Genomic DNA, 19,565 nt, shown 5'->3' on the forward strand with positions numbered 1-19,565 from the left:
CAAAGGACGGCACTGCGGCTGATACTTTTTCAGTAGCAAGAATCTTCCTTTGCAGCGTACTTTACCTTACCATCCTACAATCCACTTGTTTTTCTGGAAATTGAGATAATCATGGATTTTAATTATTCTCATTAGCTATGATTGGAGCTAGTTGGTTTAATGCTTCGCTCTTACATTAGCATTACTACTACAAAATGTATCTTTATACACAAATTACTGAAATATTATCAAGTTTTTTTTAGAAAATGGAGCATATTATCTTAGCGTTAACCTTCCTCTGTCACTGATAACCTTAACATCCAATTTATTTGAACATGTATAATTTGGAGTGAGAGAGGGATTGTATGAAAGCTAGCTCTTGTGAGAGGTGCCTTAATTCTGAAAAGATTTTTCAAAATAAATTCAATGTTCCTTCTGACCTATATCATCGCATTATCTCCTATTTAAGCTGATTTTGTAATATTTTGTTAATGTAAGTTAATAGTCTAGTCAATCAAGATAATTATATATTTTATGACGGTGACTTGTTATACTAAAATCCCATTTACAAATTCATGCATTACCATGCATAGAACTATCAGTCAATCTATTGTTCTGTACAGTTCTATCAAGTTATGTTATTTTTTTTCTTTATGGTATTGAATTGTAATATAGCTATTGGAATCAACAGCATCCTTAATAATACAGAGTTTGACCCCTTCTTATTTAAACTAAACTTACAAAATCTCAAATATATAACCGAATTGATAACATAATATTTTAAAACAATGATTGCAAAATCCTTTTACAAAGAATTTTTGGTATTTTGGTAAGAGTAGTTCAGTTTTAACTGCTTTGATTATCATTGTTCTTTTCTTCAGAAATTTTGAAGACTCTGATGACGAACTGAGAGAAGCGTTGGTGGAGTCTTTGGAACAAGTTATACTTCCCAAAGAAGAGATATTGAACGACGAAGTAAAAACAGAAGAGATATGCCTAAAAGAGCAGAAGTCTAGAGAAAAGCAGAATTTCCCCAATTCCCCAGAAGAAAAAGTGCAAAAAGAGGACATGTTTCAAGAAGAAAAGAATGAGGCCATACCCATCAAAATACCTTTAACAACTGAGGCAAATTTACAAAATAACTCTGCTTCGTCTCGCATCTGTGCCGTTGAATAGAAATGGAGGGATTCAATTATATATTACACAGTGGTTTCTCTTTCTTTTTTAAAGGAAGAAACATTTTTGAAAGTTGTACCTAGCCAATGTGTTTGGGGTAAAATATTCACTGTGTAATAATGCTGTGAAGCATTTCTATTTCAGCTGATAGGTAGGTGGTGTGAAATCCACAAACAGAAGATGTGTGGCTTACGATGATGTGAGTGTTAAAAAAGTTCAAACCTACATTTCCCAGTGTTTAAAAAAATCTTTTTATTGTATTTTCTCACAATCAAACAGTATGTAAAATGATACATGGAGCAACCAAACCCCCAGCTTGCTGCAGCACACAGATACATATGAAACGGCAAGTCACAGAGTCAGCCTGAAATCAGATTAAAGGCAGTTAACACTCAGTTCAGAAAGTCGAGGATTCCATCCCAGAAGTCCCTCACTCTGGAAAAACGCCAGAGTGTATGGAGCAGTGTTTCTTACTGTCCACAGCCCCTCGGGCAGCAGTTTGTGTCCCTCATTCTCCTTAACGCAGAGCTGAGAACGCGCATAGTATGCCTGGTGTAGAAGCTTCAAATGAATGAGCCAGAACCCCATCCGGATAGCAACCTTCATGGGGCATTTACAAGATACCCCTACTCATTGTCCTCTGAGTGGGGGTTGCAGCCTCTGTAACAGGCCTGGCTGTTGCTGAGAAGTGTGGAATACATCTGCGCAATATAGCATGCCTGCATAGCGGGTGACCAGTGCCTGATACTCCAATGGGCTTTTGTCCTCTATATCGTAAGGGCAGGGGATCCGCCGAGTCAAGATGGACCTAATCAGTAGATATCATAAAAATGACCCCCCCCTTCCCAGTCCACCCCAAAAACATTTAATTCTGGATTTGAACGTCCATGAGCGTCAGCCACCCTTTGCCTCTCCAGAGATCACCCACTTTGAAGATGCCGATCATATATCAGCACCGGTGGCCCGACACCCTTTGCGGCCTCGCCATCGTACCCGTGTCCCACAGCGGTGTCTCCAGTGTCAAACAACCCGCCCATTCCAGCCTGTGTGTCACAAGCTCAAACCACCAAGACGGTCAGTTTCAGGAGGGTGGTTACTGTCCATGCCCCGTAGATTCACAGTGTGATCCCATGGGGCTCCAGCGGCCACCTGTAGGCCATCAGGGCTGACTCCCTCTGATGCGTAAAGGTCCAGTTATTGACCAACAGCAGGTGAGCGGCCCAGTAGTACAGTTATAGATCCAGCAGGGCAATGCCCCCTTCCGACTGACTCCTCGTCAGTGTTCTAAGAGTGATCCTCAGGCACCACCATCCCAGGAAATTTCCCTAACCTCTGCCTCCACCCTTCATAAGAAATGATCGGGGATCTCTAAAAATGAATTCTGCACCAAATAAAAGAAGATAGATCATCTTATACAAGGCTACCCTGCCCAGCAGGGGCAGAGGGAGGTGACACAAGTGTTCCACATCCCTGTGGAAGTTCCTGCAATATCCGTCCTGTATTTTTATCATAAAACAGATTACGGTCTTCTGTCACGTAATTTTCCAGGTAAATGAACCCAAGGTCAGCCCATACCAACAGCTGGAACCAGTAGCCCTGAGGCGCCCAACGGGACAATGGGTATGCTCTGGACTTACCCCAGTTAATAGCTATGCTAAAGAAGAAACTGAAGATTTGCAGGATCTCCATGACACTCGTTAAGGAGCAATCCACATTTGCTAGGTAGAGCAGGACATTGTCCACATACAGGGAGATCACATCCTCCCAGTCACCATCCCAGAGGAGATCCCGCAACACTATGTCCCGCCGAACCCAATTCGCCAGCAGCTCAATCGCCACCGCAAAGAGCAACAGAGAGAGGGGCAACTCTGTCAGGTGCCCCTACCCAATTTATTTTCCTCTGACTGCAAGCCATTCAGCCACACCCTGTCTGTCGGCCCATGGTGAAGGAGGCTCACCCATGCCCGATACATGGGCCGAAGCCCATACAGTCAAGAAGAACCTGCAGATAGAGCCAGTCCCAGGAATCAAATGCCTTCTCAGCATCCAATGCAAAGAGAAGTGCCAGCCTCTGTATGTGGAGTCACCTGGCCAGACAGCCGAAGAGCCGCTAGAGATTGTGACGCATAGATCTATGCTGCATGAATCCTGATTATGTGCCACTACGACATCTATCACCTGCGATAAGCAATTCAACAAAACTTTAGCAAGTTTACTTTCCACATTTAGAAGAGGAATCGGCCTGTACAAGGCACAATTCTCTGGGGGCTTCCTGGGATTTTGAAACAACACTATCTGCGCTTGCAGAAAATCCAGGGTCCTGGGGAAGTTCGCACCTCATCTGAGCCTCACAGTACAGAGAATGCAAAGGCTTGATCACCTTACTCTTAACACTTTTGAAAAACAGTGGGGGGAAGCCAGTGGGACCAAGGACCTTCCCACTTTCAATTTTCAATTCAACTAGGGCTTCAGGAATTTCTCACTCTGTGATCACGGCCTCAAGAGGATCCCTAGCTTCCCTACTCAGTTTAGGCACTGGGAGATCACTCACAAAACCTTGCATACCCTCCACCACCTCCTGAGAGAGGCGGGAAGTATAAAGAGCGCTGAGGTAGCACGCAAAGGTCTGAGCAATCATCACTATTCTACTCTGCCGTGCCCTATAAAGTTTCCTTGCCTCCTGATGAACAAGCAGCCTATATTCCTCCCTGAGCTGCACCAGACTCCGAGCTTGTTCCAGGTACGACCGCTCCACAGGTGGCTCCTGAAATGTGGCCCCAACTGCCCATCTCTGGCCTCTGCGGCTCCTCATGAGCACTCCCCATCGCCCCCAGTCAACTGCAAGGAGAGGTTGGGCTGGGACGGATGATGCAGGATACTAGCACCCGCAGTCCAGTGGTGTCAGGGCTCTGGGCTATGCATCCGACTCTGTTGCCACTGCCACGCTGCCTAATTTCGTAGTGTTGTACATAAATACAGTGTAGTACTGTTGCCATTCTAAGACACTTAAAGTGAGTCATATAGCATAAAATATTTACTAAAGCATCCCGAAGTACTAGCCAAGAAAAGCAATAAGAATAAAAACAAAGTAGATACGTCCAGAATATATTATGAACCTCAAGTGACTGGGTTCCATTCACAACCATAGGTTTTGTATTGAGGTTATTAAGGTAGCAAACACAAGATGATGGACGAAGTGCTGAAACGTATATATACTGGTTTGAAAAAACAAGTAGGTCACAGAAATCAATAGTAAATCATTCATTTGCCCCTATATTATTTCCATTATTTTTCCTCATCTCCATCTCCAAAGTAGGCGAGGTACACAAATCACCCATATGCAAAGCAGTCTTGACCCAATTCCCATGGGAATAGTCCAGCCCGAACTGCAGGTCAGGTGCTCCCTGGACTGGAAACAAGCCTCCAGAGACTGTTTCCGGGGTATCTCCCCTCATGAGCCATTCTAGCTTGAATCCAATGGCACAGCAAGCAAGGGGCCCTCGCATGGACATACCATTGGCCACTTGGGGCGAACATAGCAAACGCAAGATGATGGACTGAGTGCTGAAAATTTTCAAACACTCACCACCAGTCAAGAGATCTGGGTTAAATCCATCATTCTTTTGCTCACCATGCCACCCTAGTTTAGAGCCAGCCATATGTAAATCAGTCTTGACCCTGCTCCCCATGGGAACAGTCCCGCCCGAATTGCTAGGCTAGGTACTTCCTGGACCAGAAACAAGTATCCTGGGACCGGTTTCGGGGTATCACGCCTCATCAGCCTGGCTAGCTTGAATCCAGTGGCACAGCGAGCATGGGACCCACGTCTGGGCATACCCTTGGCCACTTAGGGCAAACATAGCAAACACAACAAGATCATGGACTGAATGCTGAAACATTTCAAACTCTCAAACCTAGGCAAGAGATCTGTGTTAAATCCATTGTTCATTTGTTCACCATGCCACCCCAGTTTGGACCCAGCCATATGCAAAGCAGTCTTGACCCTGCTCCCCATGGAAATAGTCCAGTCCAAACTGCCAGGCTAGGTCCTCCGTCAGCCAGAAACAAGCATCCTGGCACTGGTTTCAGGGTATCCCCCCTAATCAGCCAGGCTGGCTTGAATTCAGTGGCACAGCGAGCAAGGGATCCACATCTGGGCATACCCTTAGCCATTTAGGGTAAACATAGCAATTAGGGTACCAGCTACTTATATCTGCACTTTTTTTAAGGCAATTTGAAACTAGGCAATGATTAGATGGCTCTTAGCTGGTTCAAGGCTTTCCTGTCAGATAGATCTTTTAGGGTCTCTATTCCACCGTATCTCTCCAAGGAATGTCCCGTTGAACAGGGAGTACCTCAGGGGTCTGCCCTCAGCCCCACCCTGTTCAACGTTTGTCCTTCCTCTGGCAGAGGTAGCCAGGAAGCGCGGGCTCTCACTGGTGTCCTACGCCGATGATACCCAGCTGGTGGTAGCACTAAAAGACGAGAGCGGCCTGAGTGCGCAGAATTTTAAACAGACTCTCGCAGATATCACCAGCTGGATGTCATCAAACTACCTCCAACTCAATGCCGGCAAGACGGAAGTCCTGCTGCTAGGTAAAGATACAACGGCCTGGGGAAATAATTGGTGGCCTGAGACTCTGGATCAACCACCTGTGCCCAAAAATGTGGTAAAAAACTTAGGAGTATGGGTGGACTCTGCCTTGAACTTTACCCATCATACTAAAAAAGTGGCTGCCACATGTTTTGGTATTTTACGAAACCTACGGCCTATTTTAAAATACTTTGACCACCATACCCGCCAATTGGTGGTACAATCAGCAATTCTCTCGCGGTTGGACTACGCTAGCTCCTTGCTGCTGGGAACTAACGTAGCCGAGAAAGCCAGACTACAGCGAAATCAAAATGCCGCCACAACAGCTCTGACAGGTCTTCCGCGTCACAAATCTGTCACTACTACCCTCAGGAGTCTACATTGGCTCCCTGTAGAAAAGAGGATCCATTTTAAAACTTTATGCCTTGCTTTTAAAATTCTGAAACTTGCTTCCCCCCCATGCTATGTCCACTCCTCTCATCCTACGTTCCTCGACGCACTTTACGGTCGGAGGGACAGAACCTGGCCACTATTCCCCGCATTAAATTAAGTCGAATGGGCGGTCGCTCATTTAGATACCTAGCGGCCAAGCTCTGGAATGGACTCCCAGCCCAGATTCGTGAGATGAAGGATCTTCTATCCTTCAGAAAAGCCATAAAAACTCACCTCTTCTGTTAGTTATGTTGTGTCACCTACAGTCTACATCTTCAGCAGTCTCCTTTGGATACAGACAGCTAGCGTCGGGACGCCCCTTGGCTGGGGCAGCCGTGCGCTATACAAACACCTATAACATAACATAACATGAGAGTTTTTAAAAATTGCAGACACTGCTGGATGGTCACACTTTTCTTTGATTAATGTGTGAACGCAGCTGCCATTGAGCATATATTATAGTCAAAATTAATATTTTGTTTGCTATGTAATACTGAGTTCAAGGCATTGGAGTGCATGAAACTGACCATTCTTAATATAGCAGTAGTCCATGGAACATGAGGCACAATACAAAGAGCTGCATGGTTATATATCTGAAATACACTTACCTTTCCCAGATTAGAACCCAGGCCTGAAGGCTCATTGACCAGGAATGTGTCCACGAGACCCTACCTTTCTAGTCAATGGCTGCGATTGAAAGCACTCCCTGACATGATTAGTGTGATTACCCCCGAGAGCAGAATTCTGGACTAGTTGTTAACAGATAATAATTATGTTGGGGAATTGTTGTTCAGTTTGGAATTCACATTAACTGCCACCTTTAGTAACATGGGATTCAAAATCTGGTAATGCCAAGATATTTGTGTAGAACCTGAGACTTCTAGGGTAATGACTTACTCAAAAAATCCCAAAATATCTTATGCAGTTAGACTGATGGATGTTTCTGCATGGCATTTCTCTTTTTAGAAACTTGACAAATATTTTAGATATTGTTCTATTATTGTGCTATTATATTTTAAATTATTTTATGTATGGGGTCTATACTTCCGTCACTTTGCTAATTCAGCTATTTTAAGTAAGAGGCCATATATTTATATTTTATAGGACTCAAAATTATGTGTTCATTTGAGGACTGGGGACCACCTTAGCTGTTTACACTTTTTCTCTGGGAATAATTGCACTTTCACCATATTCGTGATTCAACTTACTCAGGGAATTCGCTACTGCTACAAAATGTCTGCCCATGATTTGGGACATTGGGCGCAGGGTTGTCTAGAATCAAAATATACCCCTAGATATAATTAGGATTGTGAGTTTGGCAAGGAGGGGAATCCTTCACGTTGTACCCTGCCAAAGTCTGTGTGCCCTTATTTAGAGACGAATAGACCTTAAGTAATCCATTAACATAGTCACATTGGCTCAGTCAACAGAATACTTCCTCTGACAGTCCAAATGAAGTAGGGGCTGTTAGAGGAGAAACAATACAGCAATTGCCCTAATTAGGGGGCATGGTGAATTTTGTTTTTCTTTTCCCTCACTGCTAGGAAAAACCTGGTGGTAAGGGACAGGAAAAAAACTAGAATGACTCCCCACAACATGGAAGAAAACTGCCCGGGTGTGGGGGAGGGGGCATTCTAGGACATTGAAAGGAACCAATGTGATGAGGCATTCTTTCAAGGTACAAAGCTGACACCACTGGGGCGAAAGTATCTCTAAATGTGTTGGCTGGAGTATCATCAGCATGAGTGAGGTAGTGTCCTCATACATCCCGGTAGAATCGACTCCATCTGTCAAAGACTAAACCCGGACCGTATCTTCTCACGTTTTTCTTCTTGTTAGTACAAGCCGCATATGTGAAGATCTTTATTTCTTTGTATCTATTAAAATCTATGGCAATTCTAGCACAGTAAGTCTACAATTAATTGATTGTCGTAAGCCCACAACTGTGTGATCACACAATATGGTGCCATCTGCATAATGCAGAGCTGGGATACACTTGCTGCCCAAATTGGGAGAGGACAATTGGGATTATTGCAATATCTCTGCAAAAGATAGACATAAACATTAAAAACCAGTGTGGATAGCTGAGGCATTGTTTCTTTTCCTGATAGTACACCACTTCATATTTACACATGTACCAAACCTCTGGGTGTATTCTAAAATAATTTGTTGGCACCTTCATTATTTTCCTTTGACCTTCATTTATGTGGGGTGTTTACTGGGTTTTCAGAAGGCTGATTGATGACTAAGCACGGATGCTTTATACATTTAAATCCACCAAAACATGTTCAAATACCCAAGTGACCATCTCTTGGTCTTTTAGGTGGAAGTTAAATTTCATTTCATTTAAGTTGTTGCTATTTGGGATATCTGCCATTTTAATTTTCAGTTAAAGGGGCTTATGAGTACTGGACAATGCCATTCCCTGTCAGGAATTTACTAATTGTTTATTGATTCTGGACCAATCACTTAAACAGACATATTACACTGCCGATCGTTTTCAAAAGTCTCCCTCTGTTTTCATTTTCTGGGTTCTCTGTCACTTCTGGAAGTAACCACTCCAGTTAATCTCTCTCGCCGGTCTGTATCAGGAAAGGATAACCTCTACCTATTGCTTTGCCACCTTCTTGCTTAGATAGATGCATATTGCTTCCTTGAGGGCAAGTATAAGCAACTTATCTCATTAATTTTAGAAGGACACAACATCGTTGAGCTGTTATTTCTGTTGCCATCAGTCAAGCAGTCTATTGTCTTATAACAACCATAATGAGATCACAACAAACAGTGACGCCCTGACCTGCTCCATTTTTCAACACTGTTTAAGCAAAAATTACCCTGCCACCATCATGACTGTTAGAAAGAAGTCTTGCATTACATTTGACAACTTCAGAATTGGGATATGGCATCTTTTGACCACTTCATGCCACGACCATTAGATCGTTTTAATTAACCAATCGAGTCTATTTAGCACATCCATCCAGAAAGGGGTGATCTACTGCATAGCTATTGCATATGGGAGCGAAAACCTACTTGTTGATTACAGAGCTAGTGCATACTATTTATTCTAAGTAGTGCCCCTTATTTTTGGTGAGATATATTTTGTTGGATCACTCTTAATAAACAGCATTTATGTAAAGTTCAACATCACTGTTGTGTCCAATTGATATATATTTATTTCTTGGTGTAGTTGCTTTGACTCCTGAGGATCAAAGTGTTCAAGCCATGACATGAGCCAGTGCATTTCCTGTATACCACTTAAATAAAATGTATTATACCTGATTAAAAGATAAAGCATATCATGAAAGTTCATTGTCAAGTAAGGTGTAGTTAAATTAAGATTGTCAGATTCTCCAATGAATTAATTTTCCGAGTTATTATCAATACTGAGGTAGCTGGTTGAATCCAAATTTTTAATATGGACTGCTATGATTTATCTAAATATTATGAATTTTCTCAAATAGGGGAGTTTTAAAATAATTTTCTAAAAGACTTTGAATCGCACCTGATTTTGTTTTGGCGCTCTTTGGGTTTTGTTACAATCAGTATATTAAACAGCATTCATATTTCTTTGTTTATGACTGATAACAATTGAGCATATTCCACATTGTGGAGTTTTGATAATATTTGTATTTGAATCAATTGTAGTCATAGTTTCGTTTTCATATACGATATTGTGAATTTATGATGTAATCTAAAAAGGTACGTGTAGCAATTTTTTTTCCTTTTGGAAAAGTTAACAATTGACAATTATCAACCATATATTGGGGTCAATGGATAAACTTCCTGAATTACATGATTTTAATACTTTTTTGTGTAAACGGTTTTCTTACAATATTATCGATGACCATATTCTGAGATGTAGCTTAAAAGAGGCTGAATATGTGAACAGTCTGCAGTGGTAGGTGGACTTACAGGTGCCAATGTCATGGTGCCAGGCATTTATCTGCCTGCACTACACCATGGATTTACACATCACATTGTAACAATTGCTTGTAGAAAAAACAAAAAAGGAAGAGAGATGCAGGCGTATGAGTGAGAAGTACCACCCGTAAACAAGTACAGAGGCATCAGGGCTACTCTCATGTAAAAAAAAATAGAAAAACAAACAAGGACATGTGCTACAACATGGGGTCATGCTGCGGAAAGTGATCACTGCTTCTTCTGTGAATAGCTCATCCTTATAGAACACCAACAGAGATCCCACTGAAGGTGACCCATGAAACATGGTGGTATAGAGGAGTGGTAGGAGAAAGGGAGCCCATAAACAAATGATTACAAAAATAGATATGTATTTTACTTGTGAATGGGCATAGGAGTGTTCTGTGCATCGATTAAACTTCCATGGTGAAATATCCTAGAACTGCATAAAGTATATACCTCTCTCAAGTTCAATATTACTTTAGAGGAAATGCAAACACTGCAAGTATATTAGTGCAAAATTAATAAATCTCCTTTAAAATAAGAATGTGAATTTTAGGAACAGCTAAATGGGTGAAAGTGGTTAATTGGCTAGAATGACCTAAGATTCACAAATGTCCATCCAGCTCAGGGCTGTGCTCATCGCGATTGAGGAGTCAGGCAGCGGGTCTAATTCAGGGGCTATTTCTTCGGGTCAGGCAGAAACAACATAACGCCCAGTGTATTTGCCCATGAAGGACAGAGGGGAAGACAAAAACATTGGAGCCCTAGGGAACACCTATTCTGAGGCAGGCGCCATACATCAGCAGCGAGGCTGTGCGGCCTGCTAAAGGAATAAGAAGAACAAGCATCCCCGGAATCTACAACTGTTTGGTTTAGACAGGCATCAACTTTGGAGAGCCTTTTTCGTGGAGGTGCAGAGTGTGTTCTCTTTTCTTGGACTAAGAATATTTTGCTTGGCAAACACATTTGGGTTAAGGCTTTGGAAGTGGGTTCAACAAGGGTCATTGGTGACTGTGTCTTTGGATCCTAGGGTTTACCTGTGACTATTTGTGATTCAGAGCTGGACAGATAAGGTACTCCATCACAAATGCAATGGAGTACCTTGTCCACCTCATGTAAGGACATGGAGCCCTGAGCTTTCCACTGATGGAGCTGTCCTTTTCTCTGTAGATGGAAAGCGTCATCCAACTGTGTGATGAAGTAGGGGCTCTCAGAGGAAGGGCATTACACTGCCCACCCTATTTAGGGATGGTGTAATGTCCTTTTTTTCTACCCTTTACCATCAGGAAGAACAGGAGAAAACAAAGCATGACCCCCACACCCTGGAGGAAACCTCCAGGGAGTGGGGGTCATTAGTATTTATTTTCAAATACAAACACCCGCTTTGGGAGTGTGTTTCTGAAAAACAAAAATATATAAAAGTTTGGTGAACGCCTGTCAGAACCTACGGAGGCCGTTCATCTAACTGTACCTTGAGGGTACTGGAGTAACAGCGGTTCCTTTCAAGGTATAAGAAAGGACGGATGGGCCAGCGGTTAACAGTTATCCCTATATCTGGGGATTTTTCTGTGACTGGCCCCAGAGATGGGGTTACTTGTAGCGATTTCTGGGGATTCTGGCGGGCTCTCAGTAATCGTATTAGGGGTGTATTCCATTATGCTTCTGACCTCTCTACTTTGTCGATTCTCATCCTTTTATGATTGATTGATTGATACTTTATTCGATATTGTCATATCATAAAAGTACATTAATCATAAAAAACATTAGCATTGAGATACATTACATTATACTTATATAAAAATTCCTAAGTACATTAAAAACATGAAACAGCTCAAAAATACATGACAATATTAAGTATCAGACACTTAAAATGAGTTATTATTTACAATCATAATCGTATAGCCTAAGAATCAATAAATTTAGACATTCTTATACGGGTGAGCCAAGCACTTGAAAGGTACTTTGCTACCCCGCAAACCATGAATAGTGGGAGCGTGTTGGTTGTAATAATACGGAGAGCAACCCGAAAGTCTCTTGTTCCAAGCTCCCTACAAACTAGTTTAAGCCATGTCAGCCTTGCCCCCTTATAGCTTTTGCAGCCGAACATAAAATGAGCAAGGGATTCTATTTTACACGGACAACATGGGCATCCACCGTTCAGTGACCTTGAGGCTTTCCATCCTTTGGTAAAATGATTAAGAGGTAGAGTTCCATATCTCATCTTTAGGAAAATTACTCTATCTCTGGGTGTTGTTATCAAGTCAAGAAAGGGTTCCAGCTTTCTTGTCGATTTATGTTCCAAAAATTGCATCGTTTGGGTTCGAGCCTCCACCCACTCCCAGTAGATTTTCTTTATTACTTGCTTTGGGGGTGGTGCCTGGGTAGTCCAGGATTCAATCAGACCAAGCTTTATAGTCATCTCTTTAAGTTTATTTAGCCAGCGTATTTTACCACCCGAGTTCAATGCAATCAGCTCGTCCAGCACTAGGGCATAGTGTGCCAGCTCAGGGGTCCTCCTTAAATGAACCCAGAACAACAGTGGGCGCAAGTGTAGTACGTCTGAGATTGGACGTTTGCCCATATCCAAGTACAATGGTTTCAGTGGGGTGGAGACAGGTAAGGCAACCAGCTCCCTAATAAATTTATTCTCTGCCTTTACCAATAGCTCAACATTTTCTCCTCCCCATAATTCTGCCCCGTAAGTGGCTGAGGGCATCGCCCTTCCTTCATATACAGCTAAAGCGGGGCCAATTGGTCTACTAACTGATAATCGCTGGCTCCTTAATATAGCACCCGACACTCTCCTGAGGTTTAAATGCATCTTAGCTATATGGGAATCCCACCTCATTTTGCTATTTATCCTTATACTCAGGTAGTCAAATTCCTCCACCACCTCAAGAGGACTACCATTAAGGGTGATCTGGGGAATCTTACCATTTTTGGGGGGGGTAAAACCATTAACTTAGTTTTGGACGTATACAATGGTGAGACCACGCTCATCACAAAATAGACTAAATTTGTCCAAAAGTTTTTGCAGGCCCACCGGGGTTTTGGCCAACAGGAGGGTGTCATCCGCAAACAGGAGAGTTGGTGTTTTCTCTCCTGCCAGGACCAGGGCATCCGCACTGTCCTCCCTCAGCCGCTTCACCACCCCATTAACAAAGAGAGAGAACAGTGTCGGCGCCATCACACAGCCCTGACGTACCCCCATATTCACGGCCACCCTCCGCGTTAGCTGCCCCTGGTTTCCCCATCTAATCCTGGCATAGCTATCCTTGTGGAGCTTGACTATCATTTCCAAAAGATAGCGTAGGAAGCCCATGTCCAGTAACACCCTCCAGAGCTTTTCACGAGGTACCAGGTCGAAGGCGCTTTTTAAATCTATAAAAGCCAGGTAGAGTTTTCCCTTTCTAACACTGACGGTTTTCCAGTAGATTGCCGAAAACCTGAAGACCTGGTCCATAGTCCCCACGTTTTTGCAAAAACCTGCTTGGAAATGGGAGAGAATACAACCTTCCTCCGCCCATCTGTCTATTCTGTTCACAATCACCTGTCCAACTACTTTTTGCATAGCATCGATTAAACTAATCGGCCTGTAGTTGGCGGGGTCCTCCTTGTCACCTTTCTTGTGGATTGTGACCACTTCTGCCCCCTTCCAAGAGTCGGGTACCGGATGACCAGCAAGCATTAGATTTATTAGTGGGGCAATGAAGTTGGACCACAGCTTAGGATCATGTAAAAACAGATCACCTGGTATCCCATCCTGGCCGGCCGCTTTCGTTGGAGTTATTTTCCTTATGGCTGCAGCTACCTCTTGTGCTGTAAAGGGCTCATCGGTTGTTGTCCTATCATTACTGGGATATGGCTGATCCAAGTCTAATGGGGGTACTTCCTTCCCACAATTATACAAGTTAGAAAAATGTGTATGCCATTGTTGTTCATTTATATGGTTGGCTAGGGGATCATTTCCTTTTCTGTCTAACCTGTTTATCATTTTCCAGAATAGTATTGTGTTCTTAGAGGTTGCTGACACCCTTAATTCCTGCCAATATTCCTCCTCCCAATCCCTCTTAGCCTTTATTATACAGTTTTTATAATCTTTTCTAGCCAGCCGCAAAGCTACATTATCCTTCCTCTTAATTGCCCTTCCAATTTCCCTTCTTTTCTCCCTACATTGCGCCGTATACCAGGGAGTACTAGCTTGTTGGATACCTTTCTTTCTAGGGCCTCCACCCCCATTTATAGAAAAAAGGGATCCAATGTCCTTTACCAGGGTGTTATAGGAGACTTCGAGGCTAAAGTTAATACACTCCATATTAGCAGCCATGTTTACATGAACCATTTCCCTGGTTAATGATTCAACCATCCCTTTAACAGAGAGCAGACTATCCTCTTGGCCTAATATTCTATTCCATTTAAGTTTGCGGTTACCATCTGACGGGATTAGTTCTTTTGTGATTAATAACGGGGTTTCTACAAAATTCCTCTCCCTCCCCCATTTTATTCCCACACACAATGGATTATGGTCGCTGTCTTGAGTCTGCACAACTTCCATATCCATTAAACTGCTCCAGGAATTAGTGTCGAGCAGGATATAATCAATACGGGAGGGACAACTGAGTTTATTGTATGTCATTGCCCCATTTGGGTCAGATGGTGTTCTCCCATTTAGTGCTCGGAGATTGTATTCAACTGTTAGGGCATTCAATTGTAGGACTCTCGGGGTCCACTTTTTTATGGGTGCCAGAGTTAACAGCGGGATAGACCTTGCGCAGTCATCCTCATTCACACACATAAAATCATCCTTATCCAAGGGTTCGTAAGTACAATTGAAGTCACCTCCAATGACAATACTGGATAATGGACGAATACCTGCCAATGCCCCCTCAAGAAGTGTTATAGTGGGGGACATTTGGCCTCCTGGTGTCCCACGTGCATATACATTGAACAACTCAAAGATTTTGTGACCCTTAACCGAAATATGTAATAATCATTTGATAACCACGAACAAATGGTAATGGCCAAATTAAGTGATGTTTTAGTCCAAATATGTAGGCCCCCAGATGGCCGACCCCGCCCAGTACTAATAGCCGGTATAAAGTGAGTTGTATATTCACATTTATACTGGGGGGATATGCTCCAGGTCTCTTGGAACAAACAGATGTCAAATTTATCTATAAATTCGTTCCATTCTGGTTTGGACATATTTTTTGATAGCCCTGCTATATTCCACGAAATTAACTCAATTATACCTGAGTTTGGGTTTACCTTATTTATATTTACTCCTGTATTTTTTGTCTCCGTTATCTCAGATTGGGGTTCTTTTAGTATCGGCACGATCCTGGAGATGTCCTCCCTGAGTGGGGGAATTACCTCATTATTATCCTCCCTGTCATTTTTCCCCGGACATTCGATGTTATGATCAGCTATTTTGGCTATATTGTCACTCAAGGTCCCACCACACAGTCAGTCAATCCCTTCCATCCCTTCGAACATGGAATAGCGGTTGAATGTAGAGACATTAAAACCATAGTTAGGAAATTCACGAACTCGGGTTGGTGGGGGATGTACTGGTCTTTTCAGCAGTGATTGTGGGTAGAAATAGGTCAGGTCTCTAGTTGTAATTCCTTCCCTGTCACTCCCATCATATCATTCCCCAATATATTTGGAGACTCTATGGTCTCTAAAGTTTATGATAATCACATCCCCATTTTGATCCTTTGGTCTACGACCCAACCACCCGACCCTTCTCACATTCAATATTTCCCCATTCAGGTTCGGTGGCAATGGTCTATTGTTTGCCAGCCAATGTATAACCTTGTTCTTCAGAGTGTGGAAATTTTCTCGTTTGCCATCTTTAAGTTCAGGTACACCTGTCATAATTACTACAAAAGGTGCTGCCTGAGGTGGAAGGTCTACATTCCTCTTAGATACTCTGGGTGGATTATAGTGTAAGTTACTCTTATTTTCTTTTGGGGCAACTGAATTGGTTTGTCTACTTTTTGTTTTTTGTTCTGGTACAGATCCTCCCCCTTTTCCACTTACAACATTTATTTGTACCTTGGGTGTGTTATTGACAGCCTTGGGTCCCTTTGCTGTTGCTATTTCTACTTCCTTGCTGCTTTTTTAAACTCCCTTAAGGGGCGCTGATGGAGCAGTTAAACCTTTATGGTTTTGATAGGTACTTGTAAGTAGTTCCCTGGTTTGATTAGCATTCCTCTGTATTGAGGTTTCAATCTCCCCCAGCTTTTCTGTTATAATTTCAACCCTATGGGTTAGCTGGAGTATTAGGGACCTGACTAAATGTTCTATGTTTCCCAATAGATCTTTTGCAATATCATGAATAGTCGACTGGGGATCACTCTTATTACTATCTAGAGCTGTTCGAGCCACCCCCTTGGTCCTAGATGGATTATGGACAATACTTGATGGTTTGGTGATTCGACCTTGTCTGGACCCCCCCCCCCCCCGTTTCCTCTTTTTCGACCGAGTTATAGAAACCAGATTTCTATTTGTAAATGTATCCACTATAGGGGGAGAGAGGGCTTTCTCCTCATCAGAAGAGATTTCTAAAAGAGAGTCTGCATTTGTTAGTGTTACAGTCAGGTGATTTATCTAACTCCCTCAGCTGGAGCAGAATGCTAACATCACCCCCTTTGTCAGCTTCTTGTGGGCTACTGACATGTTTAATCATACCCATAGAAGAACGTTTGGAGTGCATAGGAAAGGAGGGATGTGCTACACTAGATAGGGTCAAAGGCTGTACATCCTGGGTAATATTATCATTGATATTATCTCTGTTAGAATTACCAGAAACCTGATGTGCAACTGGAAGGGATACAAAAGATGGAACACAGAGAGAGTCCATGGTGGTATTGTCCATCGTATTGTTCGTAATTACTGAGGTCTCAGCTATTGACAGAAGCGGTAGGGATCCAACAGGTAGTGAAAGTCGTTGTTCAGTATGCTCAATGGCATTTGCTACCACTACTATAGTCTTCTGTAGCATGCGGTCTATCGCTGTTAGACTGGGTAAAGTAGTCTTAGTGTCTTTCAGCCTTTTGTTAGGAGGAGCAGGCATTTTAGCAACTACCTAAGGCAGACCCCTTAGTAATAACCACAGCGTCCAAATACCCAAGGCAGATGTTACCCAAGGCAGATGTTACAGGATAAATCTGAATAATGAATAATGGATCTTACTTGGTAGAACTTGCTGACCCGATTGTATTCTTGTGGGTGAGCCAAGGGGGGTGGCCCAGCCCAGCCTCCTTCGGCCTCCTTCGGCCACAAAACGGCCCGCCCTTGTCCCGGGCTTCTCCCGGGACGCTCCCGCGCAGCGGGCTACTGTGTCAGTTATAAAGGATAGACAGTGGTAGGGGGGGGGGGCATGGCAAGCAGCGAGAGCGGCCCAGGTGCTGGTGATGGAATCCTGCAGGGACTCCTGGTAAACTGAGTCCCTGCGTCACCGCTCGCAGCCCTGCTGTTGGTCCTGCCCCCGCCTCCACCTCCGCCAAACTCGATGCCTCTATCCCAGGTGCGCTGACTACGCTTTTTAGCCGCGATGTGGGCGAGCTGTAAAGCTGAAGCCCTGGAAAATGGTCGATAATCTCCTCGTGGAAAGGTCAGTTCAATCAGAGCGTCCTTTTATTAGTGTCTAAGATTAGCTTTAGTACACGTTTAACCTATGGTTCCCGACCATTCTTTGCTCCTCCCCGTACTCTTCATACTATTGACCTGTCTGAAGGTGCTTGGTGTTAGGGGTCCATTGTGGTGTGCTACCATCAGTACTGTTTTTGTGAGACATCTGCAGATCCTTGTAGTTTGTCACATTAACGTTGAGAACGTTTTGAAATTTGATATCTGATGTTAAAACAATCTGCGAATATTTATTTGTTTAAATCCCTAGACATCAAGGAGGTATCGGCAACTATCTTCAGAAAAACTAAGGCCCATATTTGCTCAGGTTTTGTGTTACTTTTTTTAAACAGATTCAATGCAAAATCCTTTTAGTATTTACAAAGAAAGGCAAGTATCTGTTTGTGCTGCTTTATAACAATAAAAGAAAGCAGCGCAGGGCATTGCGCTGCCTGGAATTACTTTCCTTCAGTGAGGTGGTCCATTTTGACACAAGCCCATATGTACAAAGGCTTATGGATTTACCCTACAATCATGTGCTTTCCTGGTGCTAGCATAACAAGCATTAATATCTTTAATTCTCTGGTTATTTCCTCTTTGCATCTGCGCTGCAATGTGCAGCACCCATCAACGAGGAAATGCCCTCAAAAGATAGTTTCGGTGCAAACAAACTATCCTGATCAAAAGCCAGACAGTGTTGCAGAATGGGGCAAAAATGCCTGTGTTAGCGCTAGGCAATACAAAGTGCACCCGCACATAGGGAAAGTAGAATTGCACTATTTCTCTGAAGATATGGTGCAGTTCGTCTCTTTCTAGGTGACGCAACACAGAGCTGCAACTTTTTTTGCTGTACTGAGGTGGGCAACTTTTTATTAAATCTAGCCTCAAGATTCATGTAGGAAGGAGGTGGGTGATAATATTCCATATGACAAGGCGGGCACTTTTATCTAATGAGGAATAAGCCTAAAATTGATGTAGAAAATCTAAGGTTTTAGGTATTATAAATTGAATTTAAATCATGTGGTCTGAAGGACTGGTGACATTGGCATGTGTTTCTTAAATATCTAGTACCAAATTGGAAACTATTTTAATGGGCCAACTGCAGCTTTGGTATGAATAAGTCGTGGACCCGGGTGAATCCAGGGGTGGCAGCTCCATAATGGCAGAGAAGCGTCGCCCCACTGCCCAGAGCTAGCAGATCATAAATAAAATGCTAATAACACAATGTTATTATCATTTTATTTATTGCTCTCTGAGCCGCGCAATGGGTATGGGGCGGGCCGGGCATGCCGTGTGCAATTAGACATGCACACTTATGTTTCTCCAACCCAGCTGTGTTGCACAGCAAGGTTGGAGAAAAGCCAAAGGCTCCAAGGCACTGTCTGAGTGGCAAACAAGGCCGCTCAGACCAATCCTGGCACGGCTTTCCTGCTGTAAGAGCAACGTCTGGATTGGGTGTGGAGCCTGTGCTCTGAGGCCCACCCATATCCGGGCTGGGTCAAAAAAGAAACGGGGCAGCAGGGCAGCAAGCAAGTGTTATTTTGTATTATTTCCCAACCACAACCCCCGCTCCCCCACCGTAGATAGGCGGCGGCCGCCACTGGGTGAATCATCTGGGAGTTGAACTGCCAAACATCTTTGGACAGTCATGGTGCTTTGCAGACCTTCACAGGACAATTTTAGCCCCTGAACTAATTAGCTGATGGGATTCAGGCGCTGCAGAAAATAAGGTGTTCTGGTTCTCTAGCAGAAATTAAATATTGTATTTGTGGGATGAAAACCCCCAGTATGGTAGCAATTTAATTTGAATGCTTGAGAGCCTGCAATG

General features: G+C 43.2%; 1 protein-coding gene across 1 annotated transcript in view; it reads left to right on the forward strand.

The window, feature by feature from the left end:
- LOC147698452 (serine/threonine-protein kinase Nek5-like) overlaps positions 1-9,326 on the forward strand; it is a 396,064-nt gene extending 386,738 nt beyond the window's left edge. The window contains exon 5 of the mRNA XM_086935037.1: positions 861-9,326. Within this exon, the coding sequence (XP_086791163.1) occupies positions 861-1,155 (295 nt within the window). The 3' untranslated portion in view covers positions 1,156-9,326. The remainder of the gene's footprint in view (positions 1-860) is intronic.
- The last annotated feature ends 10,239 nt before the right edge of the window (positions 9,327-19,565 follow it).

The sequence above is a fragment of the Lissotriton vulgaris genome, chromosome 8 (genome assembly GCF_964263255.1).
Source record: "Lissotriton vulgaris chromosome 8, aLisVul1.2, whole genome shotgun sequence".
NCBI lineage: Eukaryota > Metazoa > Chordata > Amphibia > Caudata > Salamandridae > Lissotriton > Lissotriton vulgaris.